At 37.6% G+C, this 26,791-nt stretch overlaps 1 protein-coding gene across 2 annotated transcripts in view; it reads right to left on the reverse strand.

Moving 5' to 3' along the window:
- Src42A (Tyrosine-protein kinase Src42A) overlaps positions 1-26,791 on the reverse strand; it is a 163,769-nt gene that overhangs the window by 115,707 nt on the left and 21,271 nt on the right. Inside the window, exon 1 of one of the 2 annotated variants that reach the window (XM_083139363.1) lies at positions 20,054-20,148. The exons of the other annotated variant lie outside the window; for it this stretch is intronic. Coding sequence (XP_082995489.1) covers positions 20,054-20,085 — 32 coding nt within the window. The 5' untranslated portion in view covers positions 20,086-20,148. Of the gene's footprint in view, positions 1-20,053; positions 20,149-26,791 lie in introns of those variants that run through there. 2 annotated transcript variants of the gene reach the window in all.

Raw genomic sequence — 26,791 nt, forward strand, 5'->3', positions numbered from 1 at the left:
GTAGGTAAAGTTCCCCGTGCACATTGCACCATTCCATGAAGGTATGCATGTAGAGGGATGTGGAGTTAGGGTCCCATCTAAGCCATTTTTGAGGTGGTGATCAGCACCACGCTCCGGCCGTCTCTATCGTCCCGGGAACCAATTTATTTGAAACAGCTTTATGCAGGAACAACGTCCGAAGAATTCCCAACCTTTGGATTATACACTCCGGGGATCGCGGGTAGCAGACGCCCTACCCACTGGACTACCGCGGCCTCTCTCTATTGGTATGTATCACTCCATTTCCTTTGTCACGTTTTCTAGCTTCTTCAAAACCTCTGGAAATACAAATTTCGATGTGCCTGGTATGTTAACTCGTTATATTTTCCTTATCAGATGCTCCATAATATCGAAATAAAAGTATTAAGGAAAAAAATGTTCAAGAATAAACAAACTACAAAAAAATAAAAAGTACGAGTTTGTAGCACGAAGAGAACAAAAATAAGTTTCAGTTTAACTTCTTCCAATAACTAACTAATTAACTCTCTAACCTTCTTGAACCCATAGGTTCATGGCTGCAGCAACATAGGCCTTCCATCTGTCCCTATCCTGAGCAAGATCTATATACTCTTTTCCATCCCTAATTCAAGAAGATTTAAAATCTCAAATGAACTCAATATCAATGACTTAATATATAATAATAATACTAATAATAACCCGTGGCTCGACAGCCCTTGAAGGGCCTAGGCCGATCTCCCGACTGCCAGTCTCCCTCCCATAGCCACAAAGCAAGATTGTCATACATTCCTGTTCTAATTTAAAACAGATATATCAGCACTTCTACATGAAAAAAAAATACCTCACATTCACATTCATATGATATGTTGGATTTTGCACGAAAACTGCTTTGTCTCTTATACTGAGGAATCATTGAAATTTATTTTGCCACTTCCAACAATCATCTTGTTTCATGTACTTTGGTAGCTTCACTTCGGCCACACACCATTATGGCCTTCCTTCCATTCCATGGATTTTCTTGAATACGTTGAAATAACTAACTGCCGTTCTCCCATCATGACTAAGCGTTATGAAATTTGCTACTTTCTTCCTTGATGGTTTCAGGCCACGTTCTCGCTTTCGTGTTACGTGGAAGGTATGGCAACTACGACACTTGCCTTTTGACACAATAAGCTTTAAATTTAAAGCCGACGGTTGAAGTTTTTCTGGCGATAAATGCCGACGAGATTTCAATCATGTGATTACTGGAGATTAATGCTACTCTCTTTTCTCTGACCTAAAAATTATGAATTCATATTGTACACTGATTTGTATTTTATGGAGATCTGATGAACCTAAATGTGATTACCAAATGGCAGCTCCGATCTCCGTAACGGAACGAAGCCAGGTTCGAACCCTGGTTATGCATGAATGTTCGGTTGAATGTATTTGTCCTGTCCCATCACCAGCTTTATCATTCATCCCCATCGTCACAATTAACACACGGGATAGAAAAGCGACGATAGAAACCACGAGCTAGCACTCTGCACCCTTACAGACAGACAATCCACACTATAGTGGAACCACAAGGGGGTGGGGGGGAACTGCGCAGACCCGCGACTCCTGTCCTATGCACCGTACTCCCGCGTGAAGGGGGAGTGTGGAGCATGCTTTCTGATGACCCGAGCTGAAAGGAGGAAGCGAAAGCTGCGCGGAGACTTTTCGCTGAAGGTTCTTTTCCTTGTGGTCGCTCTATACACTGTCACTATGCAGGTTTTCTATCATTCAAGATTGATTGAGTTGGTGTTTTAAGTCCACTTTATGCACAGAAAGGCTAATTGGGACCTGACCTACAGTTTAAAGTGGGATCCGAACCACAGTGACATGTGCCTCCACCGGGTATCGAACGCGGGACCCCTTGAGTACAAGGCGACGACGTTACCACTACGCCATCGGGGAAGCCCTAATATAGTTAATGAGAAAACTGATTTGATTTTTCTACTGCTTAACTACCAAAAGTGTAAAACGATTTTCCTAAAGTTGGTTGGTTGGTTGATATCGTTTATTTTACTTGGTTTTCAAGCACTTTTGGCCAAAAGCGAAGATGAAGTGATGATATGATGAAATTGATGAAGGGGCACCCTCAAAGAACATCCATGCCTAGGCCGGGATTAGAAAGCCAGTATCCCTGACGTTCCAGCGCGCTGTGCTAACCATTTTCTTAAGTTGCTTAACAGAAACTGGGCCTAAAGTAGAAAATGAAAATACATCGTGCAATGCGTTATACAGAAAAGAAAGTGACGAACATCGCACTACGACGCTAGGGGGTTCAAATCCTGCTGTGGGTATGCGTGGTATTTGTGAGTGTCTCTCTATTAATTTCATATTATCCCTCATTCTCATTGTCGCGATTAGTCAAAAGTAGAAGAAAAGCAAGCTAAATAACAAAATCAAAATGAAAGCAAAGTAACCCACACTTCGTGGCAACATCTTCCAGCCCAAGAACGCAATAATAATTCACCGTCTAGCTCAAGAAAGTCGTACACAACACACGTGTACCCATAAAAAACCCAGCCCTGATTACAAGTGTGTTTTCAAGCGCTTACATCGTACTTAATAATACCTTAGAAATCTCGGATGCCATCAGCAATTTACAGCTCTCGGCTATCACGCACGAATCGGGCGATGCTTACACTATAAACAGCTTCCTCGAATACATTCCTCGGTGCATAAAGTATGCCGTTCCCTTAGCATACATTCCATGGAGGAGCGGGAAACGAATAAAAATTAACTTACCGAGCGTTAATACCCGCTCTCGAGGCGGGAGTGTGAACACGTAAATGCTGCTCTTTGAATTTGATTTTAAAAAATTTGGGTGCGTCAGCACTGAGGCTATTTTGCACCCATCACACTGTACGGGGTCCAGCCCCTTATCATAACAAAAATAAAAGCGTGTCTGAAAACTAAAATTTCCTTACCTTGGTTAAAAGCTGAGGCTAAGAAGGGCGCTCAGCACAAATAAAGACAAAACACAGGACGCCACAGAATTATGCAGTCCAGGGTGTACTATGTGGAAGTGAGGTTGACTATTGGGTGCACTAAGTGGAAGGAGCACCCCCTTACACCCCGGTAAATGCTGTTCTGAATGAATGTTGTGTACTACTAGACAACGCACTACACGCGAGATGTCTGCCGTCTCATCCACGAGTCTCCCTTGTCGCACAACAGTTTTGCTACCTTTGTTCTGACATCAGACGAGGTATGCCTACGAGCTTAGGTTTGGTTCCATTAGCATAAATTCAATGAAAAATAATTATTTAGGCTAAGAGAACTAAACTTAGCTAGCCTAACCTAACAACGTAGGCATTTAGCCTAAAATGAAAAAGCTTTCTCCCGTGACGTCAGAACACAAGGTTGCTAAAGTGTTGTGCGATAAGTGAGACCCTCCATCAACATGCGTATAAAACTAACTTATCACAATTGTGAGGGACTCCCCGATGGCATAGTGGTAACGTCATCGCCTTGTAATCAAGGGGTCCCGGCTTCGATACCCGGTGGAGGCACAATGTTTCAGATCCTCCCTTTAAACTGTAGGTGCAGTCCTGGTTTGACTATCTGTGCAAATCTTTAACAAATCAATTCTATCACAATTGTGTTCTAACAGAATCTCGAATTGTGACTTTTAGTTGTGAGGTGTATACGAGAAAGAGGAAGGTTCATATTTAGCTTTACAATTACTGCAAAACTGCACGAGAGACTACCTGAAGAAAGATGATTAATATATTAACCTGGAAAACTCGATTGGAAAATTAAGCAATAGGTTTGTAAGTTTGAGTTTTTGTTTGAAGTCGTTTTATGCACAGATAGGCAATCGGGACTGAACCTACTGTGTAAACTGTGCCTAGATCGGGTATCGAGGTCCCTTGATTACAAGGCGAAGACGTTACCACTACGCCATCGGGGAAGCCTGAAGAAATATGTCTCTTAGGGGAAGAAAAATATTTTTAATTTTCTTGCAGGTCATTAATTTTGTAATCTGTTTTAGGTTGCTGATTTTCGACAATGATTTATACACTAACCTCTACGCTCCTAGCAGTGGTCTCAAACATATTGTTGATGGTCTACAACTTCTCGGCTCTTTCCTGAAGGATAACTATGTGCATTTAGTTTTTAAATACCTCTGGAATATGTACAGTGGGATGCACAAGTATTACCAATTAAATTGTGCATCACCACGTTTACTCCCTATGTTTTATGCAATGAGAACTTCAAGAACTGACACAAAACACCACGCAATCTGCTTACAACCTCTGAACCAGAATAGGCTATGTAAAAACACAGTCCTTAAAAATACGTACGATGAAGATAAAAACCAACGAAAATAGTCATGGACAATTTGTTGAGCAATACTTATGGATCACTCTGTACAACATACTTAGTAATGTCATGCTTTTTCTCTGTGTATAATTTATTTTGACTGGATTCATTAGGTATTTTATTCTTCTTCGTAAAGCTGACGATTTATCTATCAAGTTTGGATATAAATAAAGATGACAATAAATCACAAACTACTTCGAAATTGTTTTACTTTATTGTTCCTTGATTTGATTGGCAACACGCTGCGGACATCTAAATACGGACTTCGGGAAAGCGGGTTAAACGGATCAGCTTGGCTCAACAGGGTATCGTGGAGCCAAGATTCGCTGCGCCTGTTTTCGTTGTTTCGTTGTATAACAGCACATCGCTTTTATCAGGTTTTCTAGACCCGAGTCCCGAGGGTCCGCCACTAATTCCCTGAAGTAATCCCTCAACCTAACATCGAAGTTCTTGGACATCGCACCGTGCAACGAATCCGGGACCGCTCATAAAAGGGCATAAACGCTAACCACTCAGCTAAGCGGGATTTGTTGGGGGAACCGAAATACGCATTAGAGAATAAACATGTTGTTAAAGTAAAGTTCAAGTGGGTTTTGTCAGGGCATGGCGTTCAATGCTCCCTTCTGAGAAAGAGATGTTGCAAGTGTAACTCCCCACAACACGCATTGTTAAGCGATAAGGTACGATAGCCTAGGCAAATACACTTCTGTTTCAAGGTCTCACAGAAAAATTGACATATTTATCAAATATCTACTGCGTTACAAGTAGTATTCAATTATTAGGCGATAAAACACTTTTTTTATCTTCGCTGAAACCACGAGTAGGCTATCTGTTCGAAATAGGTTTCTTTCTCTCTGCTCAATGCATGGCCAACCTTTAACCAGAGGCGGTTTACGTAAACCCACAGAAAAACACACTGAATCCATGCTTTGGTTATATAATCCCGGAAGATCTGAAAAATTCAAGAAGCAACTCCCGTTTCATTCTCCGTGGACTATTTATAGGATCTCCACATGAAGCGCACGGACTGTGCCTCCCTTTTAACTCAAACACATTACATCATGCATGGACCTCCAGTTATAGCTTCAACCGAGACCCAGAACCACACATTCGCCCACCACTGCTACTGTCAGCGCAGAAAAAAGGGTGGGGTGAAATCGATGACGTCCTCATTTCTGTTAGGGGTTTTCTCTCTCTTGGGTCAATCGAGACTATGAGGATGAACTGATGCAGGGGCTCAGCCAGGATTCTTTCTTAGGGAGGGCTTCACGGATCTAGTTCAAATCCAGCATCCAATCTACCAGAGTTGTTAAAGGTCCATGAATTGCAAATAAATTCAATTCCGGACCGGGAGAGAAAATCAGGAAGCGTAAATGGGTTCTGGATCGTAAAGAACCTTTTTGTCTGCAAAGTATTCAAATTCGGTCCAGGAACCTTTTTTCAGGATCAATTTAAATACGATTCAGGAACCTTTTTTTCCGGGGCAATTTAAATACGGTCCAAGTTCGGTATTGAAATGAAACAATACACAACTTGGACCGAATATAAATTGAGCGAGAAAAAAAGGTTCCGACCCAATAGAATTTATGGGTTCCTGAACCTTTAAAAACCCCTGCAATCTACCCCTAACTCTATCTTACACTAAAACATTATTTGACATAAAAAGAACATGAAAAAATTAAATAATTATATCTGCGTTGCCAAACTGATTGAGAAAACTGGCTTTACTTTACGAGACTATCCTTGATATATTAGTATGGTAGAATCTGAAGTGTTTATTTTTCAAAAATTGTTTAACATTCCTCTTTTGGATTCTCGCAAGGGCTTCAGCCCCAAAAGGCAACCCTATGGCTGCGCCTATGAACTGATGAAGTGGGTGATGAGACAAACACAATATTACATTAATGCTTGACCAAAGTTCGAACCTGGGGTTCTGGCTTCAAAGAGGGATCGAAGTGGAAACTGTTAGGTGGGGAATGTTTTCTTGAGTCTTGGGGCTAGCTTGGGGGATTAATATGGTGGCACTGAGATTACTGGAAGATATCCTCCCTCACATCGAGCATTGGGCTTCGAGGGAAGTATCAGGCATGGTACAAAATTATCTTTGCGGAAATTCTTACCAAAATCAAATATTAAAAAAACAACAAAAAACAGCAGCAACACAGTTTGTAATAAGAAACTGTTGCTTATGAAGAATCTAAAGTTTACCATCGTTGCTATTCACACACACATTGTAAAAAGATCAATGCGTGTCTATACATTGTTTGGAAACATTTACAAACACACACAGAACCTCTTGCTTGTTAGATAAATTTCGCTAACATGCACGTTACATGTGAGAATGACCGGTAATTGCTGGCTACCGATAACCATGCAAATTACAGCTGTAGGCCCGACGAGAGTACCGTGAGCGAAGTGAAAATGTGAGCAGAGAAGTGGAAGCTTATGAATTAGGTTAAGTTGTGCCTTACCCAAACACCCAATATATTGTAAGCCAACAAGAGTTAATTTCAGGTACAGCGTAAGTCTCTACGGATGATAGCAGTGTATCTCCTGAGTCCTGATCGTTTTGGGAGAAGAGATATCCACAGTTTCCCAAGTATATGACAATGAACTGTTGTAATGTGCGTGGCTGAAGTGTGATAGGGAGAAGTTTTGGAAAATAAGTAGCAAGTCATCATGTAAAAATGAAGACGCCAGGAAAATAAGATTGAAAAGAGACTGTGGTGCAGTGTAGTGTTTATGTTACCATTATATAAATGCCAGGTGTTGATATATCATATGGTTATTTGATCTAAATAATATTTGAGCCGACCTCCGTGGCGGAGTGGTTATCATAACGCGCTACGACGCCAGGGATCCCGGGTTCGAATCCCGGCTGGGCATGGGTGTTCCTTGTAAGTGTCCTATCATCAATTTCATCACTCATCCTTATCTTCGCTACTAGTCAAAACGTGGCAGTAAAGAGAAGCAAAATAAACCAATCAATCAAATGTAATATTTGCGAGAGAATTTGGCACCATGGCGGAGTTGTTATCACAGTTGTCTGGGTTCGAATACCCGCCTAGGCATGGGTCTTTGTGAGCGTCCCTCAATCAATTTCAACATATCCATCATCCTCATCTCCTCGATTAGCCAAAAGTGGCAGAAAAGCGAAGTAAAATAAACGAAATCAATCAATAGTGAAGTGGTCTCAAAGTAACTCAACATCCAAAGGCCTATAGTGTAATTTCAGTTTCATTTACTTGACATAACTGCACCAAACTTCTGATTTAGTTCAACTGACATCAAGAAATGACGAAAAGCGAAAACCAGATCAGCACAAAAGGTAAATGAGACAGAACAAGACACTTTTAACTGTTCCTACCGTTGCAGGAAAGTTTTCTTTTCAACTGGTAATAAATAACTCGGCAATATTTTATCCTCAAGCAGATGCAAGAAGCAATCTGAATAGTAAACACTTAACTACTTTCCATTACCTCCTTAGAAGAGCTCCCGTGAGCTCAACTTAGAAGTTTCATCTTGCAATTCAGCTTCTACCATGATGACTACAGGATCATTGGCGTGCCCAAAGGGGGTTTGGTGGGCCATACTCAAATAAGCAACCCGCATTTCGAAAATACTGGGCACGCCACTGTATAGGAAAATAGATCAATGACACTAATCCTCATAAATCGAGACGAATTGGTTTCTGAAGTCCAGTGGTTAGTGCCAAACACTGCGAAATCGAGTTTTAGTCTATTATTATCAGATATAGCAAGGTGGCACTGGTTCTCGGATAAATTTCATCATTCCCATCGTTACTACAACTAAAACAGAACAACTAAAAGACAAATGTAGACGAGGCTTAGGCTATAACCGTTGTTCCAATCAAGACTTCAGATTTTCTCGATAGCGTACAGTCATGGACACTTCTGGGTTGTAACGATTCCATTGAAAGTTAATGGAATTGTTATAACCCAGAAGTGTCCGTGACTGTACAATGGGTGCCAGTTAGATTAGCAGCGAGAGTCACATTTCAGTGGTTCAAAGTCTGCATTAAACTGTCAATCCAGTTCTGGGTAGAACATCCGTGCATGACACGAGTTCACGGAGCTTGAACAAGCATTTTCCAAATCTAGATCAGGTATGTTACAATTTATAGCCACAGCATAAGCTCTTATGTATAAAAAAAAAAAAAAAAAAAAAAAAAAAAAAAAAAAAAAAAAAAAAAAAAAAAAAAAAAACTTAATCATGGTTGTTTTAGTATTGAGTATAATATTCATTATTTCCATATTGCGTAAATATGTTGGTTATTTTTTAATATTTTCATGTATCTGTGAACGTATGGTTGGTATACAACATGATCAAGTTCTTTCTCAATCCGATTGTGTCACTTATATCTTCTGTACTTTAAAATTTTCTTTGTAGTCCATTTTGCAATTTCACTGTTATGTTGCATATTGACAATGATCACATTTAAGGGAGGGTTCAATTTGAAAATATTTGGCACAAATTTTGCAATAACATAATCAATCACACGAAAACTGAATAGCGATAAACATAGCAATGTTCAAGATTTAGATGACCAACATACACAAGGCGAGCATAATTCCTTCTAATTAGAGTTAATGCAGCATGATTTTGATGCCAAATCTACAATTTGCACACAATGAAATTCATTTTTGAAGTGCTTCTTCTTTCAATTTTAATTTGGCAATTTTCGTCAAAACCTCATAAATATATATGTCTAAATGCTAATGTATTTTGATAGATATTTTTTATAATCCAAAAAGAACAATAAATAATATTAAATTTAGAAAGAAAAATTGTTATGTATATTAAAATTGATATACATCAAAATTCAATGTTTAGAGTGTTTGGCATTATATTATTTAATTGTAACCTCATTAATAGTAATAACGACAATAACTTTTAACATTTTAGCATTTCTGGACAACAGAAAACTGAATATCTCTCTCATTCTTTATGTATATAAGTATATGTAACCATGATATTGACTTGTGTTTATATCTAAACTGCAATTACTCAAGCGCTCACATAAGTTTGATTTACTAGAAAATTGTTGTAGCCTAATTTGAATGCAATTTAGAATTCAAATTATGGTTAATTTGAAAGAATGTAAAGTAGTTTTGCTTTCACAGCGCAGATGTTGAATTAACAAATCATTTAAGTCAAATCAAGGCCTGGGATTTGCATTACAATACTCTGTGGAAACATCCTTAAATGTGAATTATACGTAATACGCTGGACAATGACAGGATTTACAACACAATCGTTCCAGCAAAGTGTTCGGGCCTTATAAAAATCCGCGTGACCGCATGCAAGTAGGTGACTTTGCATTCCTTTCAGACATTTTCTCGCAGATCCGACCCCGCACTGCTCGAGAAAGTTTGGTCTCGAAACTTTCACTCGCACATCAGGAATCCCGACATCAACCATCCAAGAGAAATTTCCAGTTTTATTACGGCATAAAGTGCAGGGCCGACAGTCAATGAATCTGAATGTATGCACAGAAAAACTACATAATACGAACTCGGTAAGGCTATGAAATCGGCATGTGACCCTATAAAGCAACGCGTTATTTATAGTGGGCACCCACATTAACGTGATGCAGTTTTGATTATCTTAGGCTATCGCAATAGCCGAATAGAGCTCAGCTACTCTTGGTCTATCAAAATAATGGCAGCCTAAACAGGAAATAAAACAGTCATTACTCTCTCTCCCTTATTCCTAATGATCTCGGATGGTTATAATTAGGGCTCAGAAGTTGAAGACCTATAAATTGCCAAAAAAAATACCTAAAAACGGAAAAAGGACGTATAAATGTGATCCAAATTAATTAATAACTTCAGTTTTAATTACATATTTAATGAATAAAAAAATACAAAATTCTGGTGGTATGGAACACACAGTGCGAAAAAACTGAAAGCTTCAAAAACAAGAGAAAGTTGCCACTTACAGCGCGACCTTCCAGACAAGTTACGGTTAAAGGACCTTGTACCATACCTGCTTCAGTCGTCCAAAAATGTTTTTCTCTCGTTTCAGGGATGGTTCAAATATATTTATTTATTTCTTTACTACAGAAAGGATGTTTAAGAAGTGGTGAACTGATGATGATTCGAATTGAGAATGGGCAGTAAAAACGTAGTCGAATAAAGTTGAAGTTGCAAAAAAAAAAAAAAACCGTTAAGACCTTAAAAAAGGCTAAAAAAGGACCAATAAGCCAAAAAACGCCGGAAAAACAAAAAAGGGCAAATAAAACCCACCTTTTTCTGGCCTACAATGACCCAAAATGAACATATATTATGTTGGGCCTAGTCTTCGGACACTAGGAAAAAAAAGGATTTTTCCTCAAATTCCGAGCCCTAGTTATAATTAACTAGACGGCTCTAATTTATACGCACTACAAATTACAGAAATAGGCACAAATCTGGCATTAACCCTTCTAGTCCCGCTGTTCCCAATTGGAACTTTTGAAGAAAAAAAAGTAAAAGTAAAGTGCTCCCCTGTGCTTTGCACCACGCCATGAAGGTGTGTAGCGGGTGTGGGGATAGGGCCCACGCTTTCTTGATCACGGCCGTAGGTGAGGGTGATGTGATCAGCGCCACGCCCCAGGCTGCCTTAACCCCCCCACACCCCCCAGAGTTTCATCCAGGTACTTTTATAGGACGATGGGTGAGCGCCGGACCCGCTTGAAGAGGTGGAAAAAATTCCGGTTCTCCCCCGCCGGGGATCGAAAACGGGTCTCTCGCACGGTAGTCAGACGCCCTAACGACTGAGCTACCGCGGCTCGGGAACTTTTCAAAAACAATATTTAAAAAAAAAAAAAAAAAAAATCACATAGGGAATCTTGCGCTAAACCTAGATCGAGTTGATAATGTACATGTCTCAGAAGTGCAAAGGTTTGTTGTAGTAACGTAATGTAATTGTCATTGTTTATAATTATATCAAAATAAATACTAAAAACTAATATATGACTAGGAAACCCTGGACAAAATAAGTTAAAATGTAAAGTAACACTAATTGGCACTAAAACAAAAAATTACCCCCCCCCCCAACAGGATTCAACTTGTTATTTGCGAGTATGAGCCTCTCCGATGACGTAGTGGTAACGTCGTCACCTTGCAATCGAGGCATACGGGAGTAGGCATACAGTGGACTTCAAAGCTGAAACAAACTCGATATTGCAAATAATAGGAATCTTTCATCTCGTTCATCAGAAATTTTTCTCCATAACAGGTGGCTGAATATTGTGAGACTTTTTTTTTTAAACAGAAACAATACCTATACACAGTGCTCGAAAAATTTTCTTCAAAGCTAGGCGCCAGCTCTGAAAATCAGGCGCCAGAAAACTACCTACTACCAATTGTGCATACTACATTGTGTTTCAAAGTCGCACAACCCAAACTTTGGAAAACCTCTTGCACATGAGTGTAAGAATGAGTAGTAAAATACTCTTCAGCAATGCACACGTGCTGCTCCAAAGAATATGCCATGCTGAATCAATTAAAAGAACAGGCATAGTAGCTTCGAAAGTGAGCGAAGAGAATTCAGTGTAACCAGAGGCAGACTAGGAGTCCAATTTTGGCACAAAATTTTGGTTTATGATTTTTCACGTAAATGTATAGCCAATACTTAGGCACATGTGGCGTGCGTCTGTTGGCAATATTTCGACCTGCTAGCATTGCCATATATGTCCCAAAAATGGCACTTTTTCACTCAACCCATAAAATCGCCAATAAAAAATCCATCAAATGTTGCACATGATCAATATTGGTCGCAAATGACAGATTGACATGGCATCAGTCATGTAATTATGACCCTTCGATAATTTCTTACGTATTTTTCTCATTCGAAAGTGTATTTCTGGAAAAATTTTAACGCTGCCTTCCGCCAGTTATTAATTTATCTAAATTTTCTGTATGGAGAAAACTGATATGTTTAAGCATTGAAATAAATCTCAATGGATGAGACTTTATATTGGAGAAAACCCGGTGTAAATATATCTTACGGTTTTCATGATATACATTTTCAAAGTTTGGGTTGTGCAACTTTTGAAACACTCTGCATAAGAAGCTGAGCATCACGGTATTGAAAACATCGCTAAATCATTCGAGAAAACAGGAAATGGGGTGTTGGGAGACAAAGAGTAAGAAATTATTACTGACCCTCCGGAATGTTCACAACGTTGATTAAAAAAAAATCATTTGCTAACTTACGCTGTACTGCAATTTGAACTTAGAATCGTCAACATTTCGTACATATTACAGCATAAGATCACAGTCGCCAGGCTGAAATTTTTAGTCCCCCTGGCGACCGGGATTTTTCGAACCCTGCCTATACACAATATCTGTTGATGAACATACTCCTCCCTAACTTCCTGAAATATTAAAAGTTACAGTGTACAATAAACAAGTGCTTGACGTTATCAAGAATGAAGTCCATTGAAAATTTTCTTTCACGTCGATTAAGAAATTAGGTACGAAAGATCGAAATAGTAATTTCTACGAACATAACCATGAAACATGCTTATGTACCGATCGGTCCACAATAACCAAATTGGGTTTTACGCAAAATTCAAGCCCTAACATAATGAACTACATAAACCAATAATTCTCATTATCGCCTAAACGGTCCAACCCGTCTCCCGCATGAACTGAATTAGGCAGCCAAAGTCATACAAGAACGCATTTAACCACGGTGGAAATCCTAGTGCTGTGGTGAACAGCTGTGCAGATAGTTTGTTTTAAATGTTTTATCATATCTAAATAAGACTTCAGATATCAAAATGGCGCATTTGCAATCCCGTTGCGACTCCCAATGCGGTGTCGGGAATCTCTAGCGGAAAGGGTAATTTGCAGCTGCACAAGCTGATGGCTACAGACAGAGTTATTTCGCTTCTAGCAGAAATACAGAGCACGGCGTTGTCCTCAATTTGCTTCAACAAAAGCCTGTGATTTCCATCTTTTCGCCGCTATCCTATTCACCCAAGAGCTAATTAATTGGTTGATTTATGTTATCTCGCTTTTCTGCCAGTTTTGACTAATCGCGAAGATGAAATGGATGAAAGGATAATCACAAACACAGCACACAACACGAAGTCAGCATTATGCTGGCAGTAAGTCCAGACGCCAGAGCCTCGTTAGTTTGCAAAATGCAGTCCAAGGTGTACTACGTGGAAGAGAAGTTGACATTTGGGTGTCTTCGGAAACGTTCACCCCTTTCAGCCTATGTTCTTCCAAGAATAGACGAACTGAACAACGTTATCAGTCAATTACAAAAGCTATTTACTCTTTTGGCAAGAACCAAATACCTAGCGACATTGTGCATATAATAAGCCTTGATTTTAACTGTACCTAACACAGGTGACACGGAAATCTTTCAATCTGGCTTGGAAAGAAACACAACACAAACGTAATATTTGGAAAGCTTGTGTGACAAATGTGAAAAACTCTTAAGGAATAGTTCCATGATTAAAAATTTAAATCACCGCGATACTGAAGGGAGACTATTAAACAACAATAAGTCCTCCACTTTCGCTTTTACATGTTTCAAAATATGCAGCTTAAAGTAAACAACCCTTTCCCCTGATCAAATTTACTAGCCATCCGCTGCACGCAAAGTACACATTTCCCCAGAAGAATTCGCATAAGCATAGAAGGATTGCACAATTGCCAAATGGCGACTTAAAATATCATGAAGTTGCGACCGACCACATTGATGCTGTGGGTAAAGCTCTTCCGAAGAAGCTCAACACAATCGCCAATTCTATAAAAGCAAGTAATCTTTCTCTCGCTCTCAATATCTGAACTCATTTGCCGTTATGACTTTCATATTTAATTCGTTTCCGTCGCCTTTCACTAGCAAGTTCTGCAGGGAAACCTCACTAATGAGGTTACACTTGCTTATCCCATCCAGATTTATGGGAATAATGAGTCTACGCCTCCAATTGTATGAAATCAATCATGTATGCTTTCGAATCAAAATAAAAATTGCAATTATTAATTAACTAATATTAGGAAGTTTGGGAATTAAATATACAAAAAACGCACATTGGTAGGTGTATCAACTGATGGAAATTGCTATGACAGGAGGAAATATAATATACATCCTCATAGGAACTTTGTAATACTTCGTAAATCTCACGCTTTAAGAATCTTAATTTGAAATTGAACGAATTTGGCATTCAAGATTAGTTTGATTTCATGTATTGTCTTATGGGTCATTACATGCCATTTCAACGAGGTCATGTCACCCACCAACTCCGATTTCGATTAAATTTGGTATACATTCTTCCTTTATGGTTGAAAGAAACCCCCTAATTTTTTTTTCACTCTATCTCAAACGGTTTTCATTTTACAGCACTTTGAAGTGTCATAGATCAGTTTTGTCTGTCACTCTCGAGACCCTCGACACAAGATACCTTTGCTTATATTTTATTTATTTTCTCCTTAACCAATGATCAGATCTCTTTGAAATTTTACACATAGTTCAATGAAATAATGAGGATTTCAGAAAAAAAATCATCAGCACTGAAAATTCTTTTACAAATGCCTATAAAAGGCTAATAATGGACTTTTTGCCTAAGTTTTGAGGTGGGAAAACTAGGTTACGAAAATCTGAATTTTCATCATGTGGGTATGATGGAACCAAAAGCTTTTGATGTTGAAAATCATTGCAAAGACATGCTCTTTCTCTACAAAAAATATTTTTTTTTTTTATTCCTTCTAATGACAATTTTACATTTTTCGAACATTGCCTAAAATTTCAGGGTGAATCCGTACTAAATGCTCCAGCACTGGTCGCTCGACCATTTTTAAAACTTTTCATTTGTTTGTCGTTGTAACCCCTGTACAAGGGTAGTTCAAAACATGCATAATTTTTCTAAAACTAGACTTAGTTTGAAAATGGCGGCCATTTTTGTTTCATGACTTGCAACATTTTTGGACTATGCAGACAGTTGGGATAATTATGATAACTAAGCTAAGAAAAATTATAGAAATCTGTGGTAAAAAAACATTGTTTTCAGTATATATATATATCAGGCTACATTTTATGTTCCCTATATTTTTTCACCACATCTAATGCAAATGGCTGAAACTTAGGGGCCAAAACTGACTGATATTCAATTTTGAAGGGAAATCAATGTATAGAATATATATTTTTCTAGTAGGTAGGCAATGAAATATCAGAGGTATAATCTTTTTAGAGGAAACATATACATCCAAAATTTTAACCGAAAATATTTCCGCTCGTTACTGGTTTCCTAATTGAGTTAAAGGTCTTTGAAATGCTCATTTCTCTCAAAATTTTGGCCCCAAATATAGTATGTCTGGTTGGAAGGGTCTTCCCGATGACATAGTGGTTACGTCGTCCTTTTGTAATCAAAGGGTGCCGGGTTCGATACCCAGTGGAGGCACATACTGGTTCGGATCCCACTTTAATGAACTGTAAGTCCAGTCTTGATTAAACTTCCGTGCATCAAGTGGACTTAAAACTGAAATCAAGCCAAAATCTGGTTGGGAACCTAATAAAATTTGTTATTTACAGCATAAAAAGGTACCTGTAAAAAATCGAGATTGATATTACATTGATAACAAAGTTACAACAGCGGGAATTTTGGAAAAAAAAGATAAATTTACGTCTTTAGTTACAATTATAAATATTTACTTTTAATGAACTAACATGCAATTACAATTATTGTGCGTATTAATTAATTGCAAGATATGAATGGCATAGTAAGCCCGTTAGTAGCTATTATCAGTGAAAAGGTGTGTCAAATATTTTCTGCTAACGCTTTGGATGTATATGTTTCCTCTAAAAAAATTATAGCTCTGATATTTCATTGCTTACCTACTAAAAAAATATATATATCATATACATTGATTTCCCTTCAAAATTGAATATCAGTCAGTTTTGGCCCTAAATTTCAGCCATTTGCATTAGATGTGGTGAAAAAATATACGGAACATAAAATGTAGCTTGACATGTACTGAATACAATGTTTCTTACCACAATTTCTATATTTTTTCTTAGCTGAGTTATCATAATTATCACAACTGTCTGCATAGGCCAAAAATGTTGCATGTCATGAAACAAAAATGGCCGCCATTTTCAAACTAAGTCTGGTTTTAGAAGTAATGCATGTTTTGAACTTTTGTACAGGGGTTACGACAAACAAATGAACATTTTTGAAAATGGTCGAGCTACCAGTGCCGGACCATTTTGTACTGATTGACCCTGAAATTTTAAGCAATATCCAAAAAACATAAAATTGTCATTAGAAGGAATAAAAAAACAAATTTTTTGTGTGTAGTGAAAGAGCATGTAACCAAAAATTTTATTTTTTGTAGAGAAAGAGCATGTCTTTGCAATGATTTTCAACATCAAAAGCTTTTGGTTCCATCGTACTCACATGATGAAAATTCAGATTTTCGTAACCTACTTTTCCCACCACAAAACTTAGGTTAAAAGTCCATTATCAGCCTTTTATAGGCAATTGTAAAAAAAAATGAGTGCTGATAATTTTTTTCTGAAATCTTCATTATTTCATTGAACTTAGTGTAAAATTTCAAAGAGATCTGATCATTGGTTAAGGAGAAAAGAAATAAAATTTTAGCAAAGGTATCTTGTGTCGAGGGTCTCAAGAGTGACAGAGAACACTAATTTAATGAAATTTCAAAGTGCTGTAAAATGAAAACCGTTATAGATAGAGTGAAAGAAAATTAGGGGGGTTTATTTCAACCATAAAGGAAGGGTGTATACCAAATTTCATCAAAATCGGAGATGGTGGGTGAGAAAAGCTTAGTTTTTTGCGTTTATTTATTTATTGAAATTTCCAGTAGAGCAGAAGCCATTTTAAACCAGAAAGAAACAACAGTAAAACAATAGACTTAGATTAAAAAAAAACACAAAAGAAAGGATAACATAAAATAAACAAAAATAAAACAAGCCAAAAAAAGTACCACGGTAAATAGATCAGTTTCACAAAAGCATTACTTATGTACAATTGTTTCTATGTTGCTGATAAAAAATTGATATGAAGTGAATATATCTATTTGGTTTGAGATCATATTGAACTGATTCGGTAGCTTATGGAATAGTGAAAGTTGTATGAGTGAGAGTTCGTGGAGTGGGATGCTGGCTGCATCTTACGTTTCCATTTATGATATTATATAGCAATTACATATCTGCAATGTATCTACGAGTTTCTGGAGCATTAATATGCAGATTTACAAGCAGATCTCTCTTAGGCAGGTGTTTCAGGGCAGGCACTCTATATCGAACGATTGAGAGGAAAAAGCTGAGAACACTGTCGATCTTGGAGGTATGAGAATGGGCAGCCATGTTCCAGATTGGTGAACAATATTCTAGAATGGGGGACACAAATGTCTTGAAGTAAATGGAAAGTGTTTTCGGGTTATTGATTTCGTTGAATCTGTAAAGTAGGCCTAGCATACGCATTGCCTTTTTTGTGATTGTTGATATATGATTATCGAAATTTAGTTTTGAATCTATGAGGATACCTAGATCTCGGTATTGTGCTTCTTTTGCTAGAGGGAGGTCGGTGAGCGTATAGGGTCAAGTGCCCATATTTCGAATAGGTTCCTAATTTCGGATACCAAGAAATTTCCACCTTACAACAGCAGCGTCGAAGTGCAGATAGTGCCAACTAATACGCTACTTCGTCCAAAGTTTCGTCCCTTGTGCGTGACCTTGAGCAATGTTTCTTTAGTGTGTGGCTGATATTTCTAACTTTTCCGGAGTTTTGATGTAATATTTCACCATCCAAACTTAAGGCCTACAACTGGAAGGTTAGTATTTACTCACTTCTGTCTAAATTTTATATAATCTTGAGAGATTCAGCAAACATTATTACGTAGTTTCAGTCACATTATTTCAGAGGGGGAACGCACAGAATCGCCATATTAAATATGCAACTGGGTTTCCTAATTTCGGATGCTGCACGGGCACCTAATTTCCACTATCCGAAATTGTGCACCCTTTCCAAATACTCATTAGTAACCCTATCCGAAATTAGGAAATACCCTATCCGACATTAGGCAACCTTTTTGTCACACAAAAAATATGCATACAATTCTTTGTTTCATAAAATATACCAAGTATTTCTTATAAATGTTAATATAACTTTCAGAAACATTAATAAATTTATGTTCAATGTTTATAAACACATTTATGGCTTATTTTGTTTACATTTAGGTACTGAAAATCTAATTTGAAATTAAGTATCCGAAATATGGGCACTTGACCCTAATTGCCTTCAAGAATATTTTGTTTCAATGAAATTATTATGTAAGAGCATTTAGAAGGGTTTGTGGACATTTCCATCGCTTACACCATTCAGAGAATCTGTTAATGTCATTTTGGAGAATTTGCATGTCTGATGGCTGTTTTATTTCTCTCATAATCTTGCAATCATCGGCAAACATTAGAATTGTGCTTGAGATGGGGGAATTAAAGAGGTCTGTGAGATCATCCAGATATAATACAAATAACAGAGGGCCAAGAACGCTTCCTTGCGGCACACCAGATATAACAGGAAGCCAGGAAGTATAACGCGTTGTTGTCTATTTCTTACGTCTTTCACTAATTTTAACGTGTTTCCAGTGATGTTAAATCTGTTAGATAATTTATGCAGTAAATAATGGTGATCCACTGAATCAAAAACTTTGGACAGATAATAGTAAACAACATCTAACTGATTACGATTAGTAATTGCGTTTATGGCACAGGATTGCATACAAGACAGATTGGTAAGAATTTGGAAGAAAGCCGTGTTGTACTGGGTTAATGTAAGGGGATGTGCATTATTTGATGTGGATTATGATTAAATACTAAACTGCGTGGCGCAACAGTTCTCTGATGACTAGGGCCTGCCAAGTCGCTGTTTCCATTAGGTACTGCGTGGTCAGAGCGTCGAGTCGCATGGCCCACGATTTCTGGCTTTAGAGAACGGTGCCCGCTAGCTCAAGTCGCTCTTCAATGGTGCTCACGGTTCTGGTTCAACACAGACATTTTTCTGGGAATCGAACCCGGGGCTGCTCGCAAAAAAAAAAAAAAAACATGAGCGCTAACCATCTGGCTAATCCGGAGCCCTACGTGATTACACAATTTTAAAACATCACACTTCAGATGAAGTTACATACGGTACTACTGGGGGAGAGGAGGCTGGGTCAGTAAACAGTTTGGTACTTCCTCGAGGCGCCGGGCATCGTGACAAAACGCAGGGCATGTCCGGGAAAGGAGAAGGTCTGCTAGCCCTAATAAATATGTATGACATGTAATAAACTTAAAACACTAAAATCGACCCAAAACGAAGATGGACACTGCATAACGTGATCTATGTGGAAAGAGGAAATAAATCACTTAAGCATCAATGTGTATCTTGGCTACAGAGTGAGTTCTTTACATTCACCTTTCAAGGCGCAAAAAAGTACTTGAAAACAATGTTAAGATGAGAATTCTGCGAAAAATGCATGGTATTTGTAGAGCTTAGAAGCACTAAGCATTCCAACTGTAGACACATACACGAACGTCTTACAACACAACCCCTACGTAATCATTTCTGTCGTACTTAGCACAGCACAACTTGCGATGAAGTGATTACACACACATGCACCTACTGTTAGATAAGAAAAAATGGTCTTAATATAATACAGAAATAAACGTTACTAACTTGGGTACACTTCGAGATGCATCGACAAACATTCTACCATAGCTCCCAAATCCGCACAATTCGTCACATTTTCAATTTCACTACGCGAACACCGGGAACACTTTCCTAAAGTTACGACACGACACTGTCTTTCTACATACTGACAGATTTTATCAAGTAATCTATGGAATAAAAAGAACAAAAGCAGATAAAGCTACGATCACTGACTCGCATGAAGACGAATTGAAAGTGATTACTCTCCAACGCCGTATCATATCATCTTCATATCTTGTGACCTAACAACTGTTAACATTCAACCGTTAAATAAACAGCAAAAATTAACTCGACAGCAATTAAAAGCAAGGCCAGTGTAACTCTCTACTGGGGAAAAATACTGCGTTAATATTTTTAATTGTTTTACAAAATAAAAGCTGTGGAAATAGGGAAATTTAGTGTATTTCATTTATTGTATGCACCAAATGATTATTCACAATCAAGCTTTCAGTGCAGCCTTATAGCCGCGTTTACACCGGGGTTGCTAACACATAAATTCGCTTGTGAATTTGTTATCAACATCTCATGCTAGCAACAGATTTCCCGTGTTGGCAACAGAAATTTTGTTTTCCACGAGAAGTCGGTAAAGATCAAGGAATGTTAGCAACATTTGTTACAAAAACATGCTAACAGAGCCTTTTCGATAATAGCAACATTTTCCCCGCCCCCTTCCGTCACCATCACACCAGTGACAGCCAGCCAGCGAATGCGAAAGCGTCGTTTCGTACAACACATCGCGAGGTGTGTTTTCTTTTGTAATTTATTTATGATGGGAAAACCTTTTGAGTGAGAGGGAGTGGTCAAAGGATCAAGTGCTGAACTTAGTTGAATTGTTCCGCGAGAAGCCTGTCCTTTGGGACCAAACTTGTCCACAATTTGAAGACAAAAAATAACAGGTCACTTCCGCTATAATTAGTTCTTGCCCGCAGTGAAGGGCTCACCCACAATCTTCTTGGTCTTTTCTCTTGCGGCAAAATGACACATAATGCCACAGAGAGTACAACTTCCTCCACAGTCGGAATCTTGCAGCCAAAATGTTAACAAAAGTTATTAACGAAAACAAAGTCAAACTAGTGTTCTGGTTACCAACATTTGTTGACAACATCTGTTGTTAATCGTGTTGGTAACAAAAAGTTGATAACATTCGGTGTAAACGCGGCTTAATAAAGTCTCACTACTTGTAACGTTTATGTAACATAACTGCACCCAGCTTGAAAACAAACACTGCCACAACAAAGTTTCATAATCCAAGACACATACAAAACCCACCTGTTTCCTCACTAACCGCATAGTACTAATAGTAATTCAAATTGCCCACGTTTCTTGACTTCAAATTGTTCAGTGATACCACTGAACAATAAAAATTCCACAGTGCCTAAGGCCTGGGCATTTGTCCTGCGGCAACAAAGTCGTATTCGAAAATTCCTTCCTTTCGATAAACCTTTATGGTATTCGACATTCTGGAAAATTACATCCGTTTAGAATTCCTCCTAGAGCCTTCAAGATAATCTTTGTGTGGTTTTCTTTTCTGTTGTTTAGATACCTGATGGAAAATATCTAAACAGAAAGCAAACAAGAAGATTAGCTTGAATGCTCTGGGAGGAATTCAAAGCAGATGCATTTTCTTCTAAATTTTGATTACTAAAGTGGCATATCGAAAGGAGGGGATTTCGAAAACGAATTCGCTGCTGAAGGGCAAAGGTCCTTCCTGATCACCGGATTCCCCACACCCTAAAAACACGATTGATTATTTTACTTCGCTCTTCTGCCACTTCTGGCTAATCGCGAAGATAAGGATGAGTGATATGATGAAATTGATGAAGGGACACTAACAAAGGACACTCATGCCCAACCATGGATTCGAACCAGGGATCCCCTGGCGTCTAGCGCACTGTGCTAACCACTCCGCCACGGAGGTTGGCCTACAAGCAAGATGATATCTTCTTGGTTTGAGCAATAGTTGCAACCTGATTCGTGAGGCAACTTTGATCAACCGCTTCTTACAAATAATTATTTATAACATACCTTAAAATGACCGAAATTAAATGAAATGCTGTTCATCTCAACATCAACATCAGAGGTGCCGTACAAGGAGGTCTTAGATTGAAGGAAGAATGGAAGTTTTCAAGTAAGTGTTCTTTATCAAGGTGACTATTCACTGGGAATTTTTTGAATTTACATAATTTATAAATGACCTGAGGCAAGTTTTTCAGTTTAGCTTTTATTTAACAAAAAATTAACGTTAAAATGTGTTATTTCACGGAGCTTACCGTAGGCTTCATGCCTGTGTGAAGGCAAAAAGTGGGCATTTGAAAACTAATTGGTGTTATTTGTGCGCAATATATGTAAGTGTAACATACTAAAAGAAATTTTAAAAATCTGCTGTCTAATGTGTTTCTATTTGTCTTGTGTAGTATCGTTGGTGTGTATGTATGTGTCTTGTGTTGTAGTTGTGCTGTCTAGTATGTTTGTGTAGTAGCTGTGCTGTCTAGTATGTTTGTTTTGCGTAGTAGTTGTGCTGTCTAATTTGTTTGTGTTTGTCTTGTGTAGTAGTTGTGGTGTGTTTGTGTTTATATTTTGTTATAGTTGTGATGTGTTTGTGTGTGTCTTGTGTAGTAGTTGTGCTGTCTAATGTGTTTGTGTTCGTCTTGTGTAGTAGTTCCTCCATTCATATTGGGGGTTAGGCGTAGAGCTGACAACTCTGCACTGTAAAAAGCCATGTCAAGAATCAGCAATATAAGGCCATGGATGTTCCCAAGGTAAAATATTCCGGAGGTAAAATAGTCCCCCGTTCGGATCTCCGGGTGGGGACTACTTTGGGAGGTCCCTGGACTAAGAATAAGATCTACGTTAGGAATAAGGATATTAAATTAGGCACCTGGAATGTTCTGAGCCTTTACCGGCCTGGGGCATTTCAGTGTACAGTTAATGAGATAGTCAAGTATAAATTAGATGTAGTAGCTGTCCAGGAAGTTAGGTGGCCAGGAGAAGGGAATTGTAAAACTAAAAATTATACTTTTTTCTATGGTGGTACTGAAAATCATAATTTTGGAACAGGCTTTTTCATAAATAATAGAATTATCTCAGATCTTAAGACAGTAGAATTTATTAATGATAGGATATCATATGCAGTTTTACAGGGTAGGTGGTGTAAAATTATTTTAATAAACATACATGCACCAACGGAAGATAAAGATGATAATACTAAAGATGATTTTTATACAGAGTTAGAACAGGTCTTTGATAAATTTTCTCAGTATGATATGAAAATTCTGTTAGGTGACTGTAATGCACAGATTGGCAAAGAAGAGACATTTAAACCCACGATTGGTAAAGAAAGTCTTCATGAATTAAGTAATGATAATGGTATAAGATTGATTACTTTTGCAACCTCAAAGAATTTAATTGTGAAAAGTACCACTTTTAAACATAAAGATATCCATAAATATACCTGGTCTTCTCCAGATGGTAAAACTCATAATCAGATAGATCATATTCTCATTGATAAGAGAAGGCATACTAGTATAATTGACGTTCGTACACATAGAGGTGCTGACTGTGCCAGTGACCATTATTTAGTAATTGCTAAATTAAGAGAAAGACTTTCAGTGATAAATCATAAGCAACAAAATCTAAAAGTTCTAAAATTTGATACAGGAAAGTTTACTGATGAAAGAATTAAGAAAGATTACCAAATTAAACTGTCAAATAGATTTGATGTTTTGCAGGATTTAAATGATGATGAAAATATAAATAAAACAGACGTAAATAAGAATTGGGAGCACATACGTAATGCAATAGAATCAGCAGCTAAAGAAAGTATAGGATACCATAAACCGAGAAAAAGTAAGCCATGGTTTGATAATGAATGTCATAATCTAATAGAAATAAGAAATCAGGCTAGACTTAGGTGGTTAAATAACTCTGATGATACAAATCTAAACAATTATAATAGAATAAAGCGAGAAGTTAACCGCACGTTTAGAAGTAAAAAAAGAGATTACTTGAAAACCAAAATTAACGAAATTGAAACAAACAGCAAAAATAAAAATATCAGAGATTTATATAAAGGTGTAAATGAGTTTAGAAAGGGGTGGCAACCTAAAGTAAACTTGATAAAAGATAAAGATGGTGATTTTCTTGCTGACCCAAGCGATATTTTAAATAGATGGAAGAACTACTTTAATGACCTTTTAAATGTCCATGTAGGAGATAAATCAGAAGTGAATGAAGTACACACAGCAGAACCTTTAGTTCCAGAACCTAACTTGACTGAAGTTAAAGATGCTATTAAAAGGCTAAAGAATAACAAAGCACCTGGCATTGATTTAATACCAGCTGAGTTAATTAAATATGGTGGAAATTCATTAATATGTCAAATTCATAAATTAATTTGTTTAATATGGAATAAAGAAGAAATCCCTCAACAGTGGAAAGAATCCATAATTGTTCCTGTGTTTAAAAAAGGTGATAAAATGAACTGCAATAATTACCGTGGAATTTCTCTACTCTCAACAACATATAAAATATTATCTAACATTCTTTTAACAAGACTAACCCCATATGCTAATGAAATTATAGGTGATTATCAATGTGGATTTAAACGTAACAGATCAACTACAGATCAAATTTTTCACATCAGACAGACACTTGAAAATAAGTGGGAATATAATCAAAATGTCCATCAGCTATTCATTGATTTCAAAAAAGCATATGATTCGGTCAAAAGAGATAAATTATATAATATATTAGTAGAGTTTGGAATACCTAAGAAGCTTGTTAGTATGATAAAAGTATGCACCAGTGAAACAGAAAGTAAAATTCGTGTGGGTATTAATATGTCTGACAAATTTACAATTCATGATGGGTTAAAACAAGGAGATGCATTATCTCCATTTCTCTTTAATTTTGCCTTAGAATATGCTGTTAGGAAGGTAAACGAAACTAAAGAAGGACTAAAATTAAATGGTGTGACTCAGTTGTTAGCATATGCAGATGATGTAGACTTACTGGGGGATGATGTGAATACAATTAAGAATAATGGTAAAATATTTTTCAAAACTGCTAAAGAGATAGGTTTGGAAGTTAACAAAGAGAAAACTAAATATATGCTTACAGGCCGAAACCAAGTGTTAGGTAATAATCAAAATCTAATTATTGATAACAACTCGTTTGAAACAGTTTCCAAATTCAAATACTTAGGAGTAATATTAACAAATGAAAATTATATTAAAGAGGAAATAAAAAGTAGGCTTAATTCAGGAAATGCATGTTACTTCTCTCTTCATAAACTTTTGTCTTCTCGTTTAATATCTAAGAAACTAAAAGTTAAAATATACAAAACAGTAATTTTGCCTGTAGTATTATATGGGTGTGAAACTTGGTCCCTTACATTGAAAGAGGAACATAAATTAAGAGTATTTGAAAATAAGATCCTTAGGAAAATCTTTGGACCTAAAAGGGATGAGGAGACAGGTGAGTGGAGAAGGTTACATAATTTAGAACTACATAATTTGTATTCATGTCCAGACATTATTAAAATAATTAAATCAAGAAGACTTAGGTGGGCAGGCCATGTGGCACGAATGGGAGAGGAAAGAGGAGTTTACAGGATTCTTGTTGGGAAACCTGATGGTAAGAGACCAGTAGGAAGGCCAAGACGAAGATGGAGGGACAACGTTGAGATGGACCTAAGGGAAATCGGTAGGGATGGAAAAGAGTATATAGATCTTGCTCAAGATAGGGACAGATGGAAGGCCTGTGTTGCTGCAGCCATGAACCTTCGGGTTTAAGAAGGCTAGAGAGTTAGTTAGTTATGATCCATTAATGGAACGACGTACTTTGTATGTATGTTTCTTTTAGGTTGGCCACGACGTTGATGTTACGATTAGACGGAAGAGATGAAAGAACAGAACACTGAAAATGAGCATAATTACTCAGACAACATACAGTGATAGCAAATAAAACCGCATTATCGTCTAGCTTAGCAGGATAAAGAAAAATTCACTGGACGCACCCAAGGTCAACCGGTCCGTTGAATGCTCCAGGCAAAGAATCCTTACGTGCCACTAAACCAGAGAGGTTTACGATATGCTTGGACTCGATTTGCGGATTTCAAGTTACCCACGACAGGTGCTGGCATTCACCATACACCGGCTTCATTCGAGGAACCGTTTGATGGTAGGATCGGGCCGAAAAACCTGTAGCTTCTTATGACCTTTTGGTAGGAACATGTTCTTTCTTGCCACCCACTGCTACTTTTTTCATTCTGGCTGCACTTCTCTTGTGTGTGACTAAGTACCTTAAATACTATCCTCGTAGCCAGCAAATTAACTCCCCCGTGCCAATCTGGAATAATCGCGCGTGCATAAAAGCAACAGAGTTGAGAAAGCAAGTGATGTTTAACCATATTAGTACCGCTATAGCGGCATATGACATTAAACCATACTCTCGTATGTAGTCTATACTGTTTCTGGACAATTACGAACAATAAAAAATGGGAAAGATGTATTTCTTCCCCCAACATTATGAAAACAGTCTCTAATTACTGTCCCGAAGTGAGAGTAACTTTTCACCTACTTCACTAAATTTTATGTCGAAATTGAGCTAATATGGTTATTTTAGGTTTGATTCAAGTTCAAAATAATAGAACTGCTTCATGAAAGATGCGAACCACATGTCATTCTTGGAAAGTCTACTTGGAAG

Source organism: Lepisma saccharinum, chromosome 17, assembly GCF_977018435.1.
Source record: "Lepisma saccharinum chromosome 17, izLepSacc3.1, whole genome shotgun sequence".
NCBI classification, from domain to species: Eukaryota; Metazoa; Arthropoda; class Insecta; order Zygentoma; family Lepismatidae; genus Lepisma; species Lepisma saccharinum.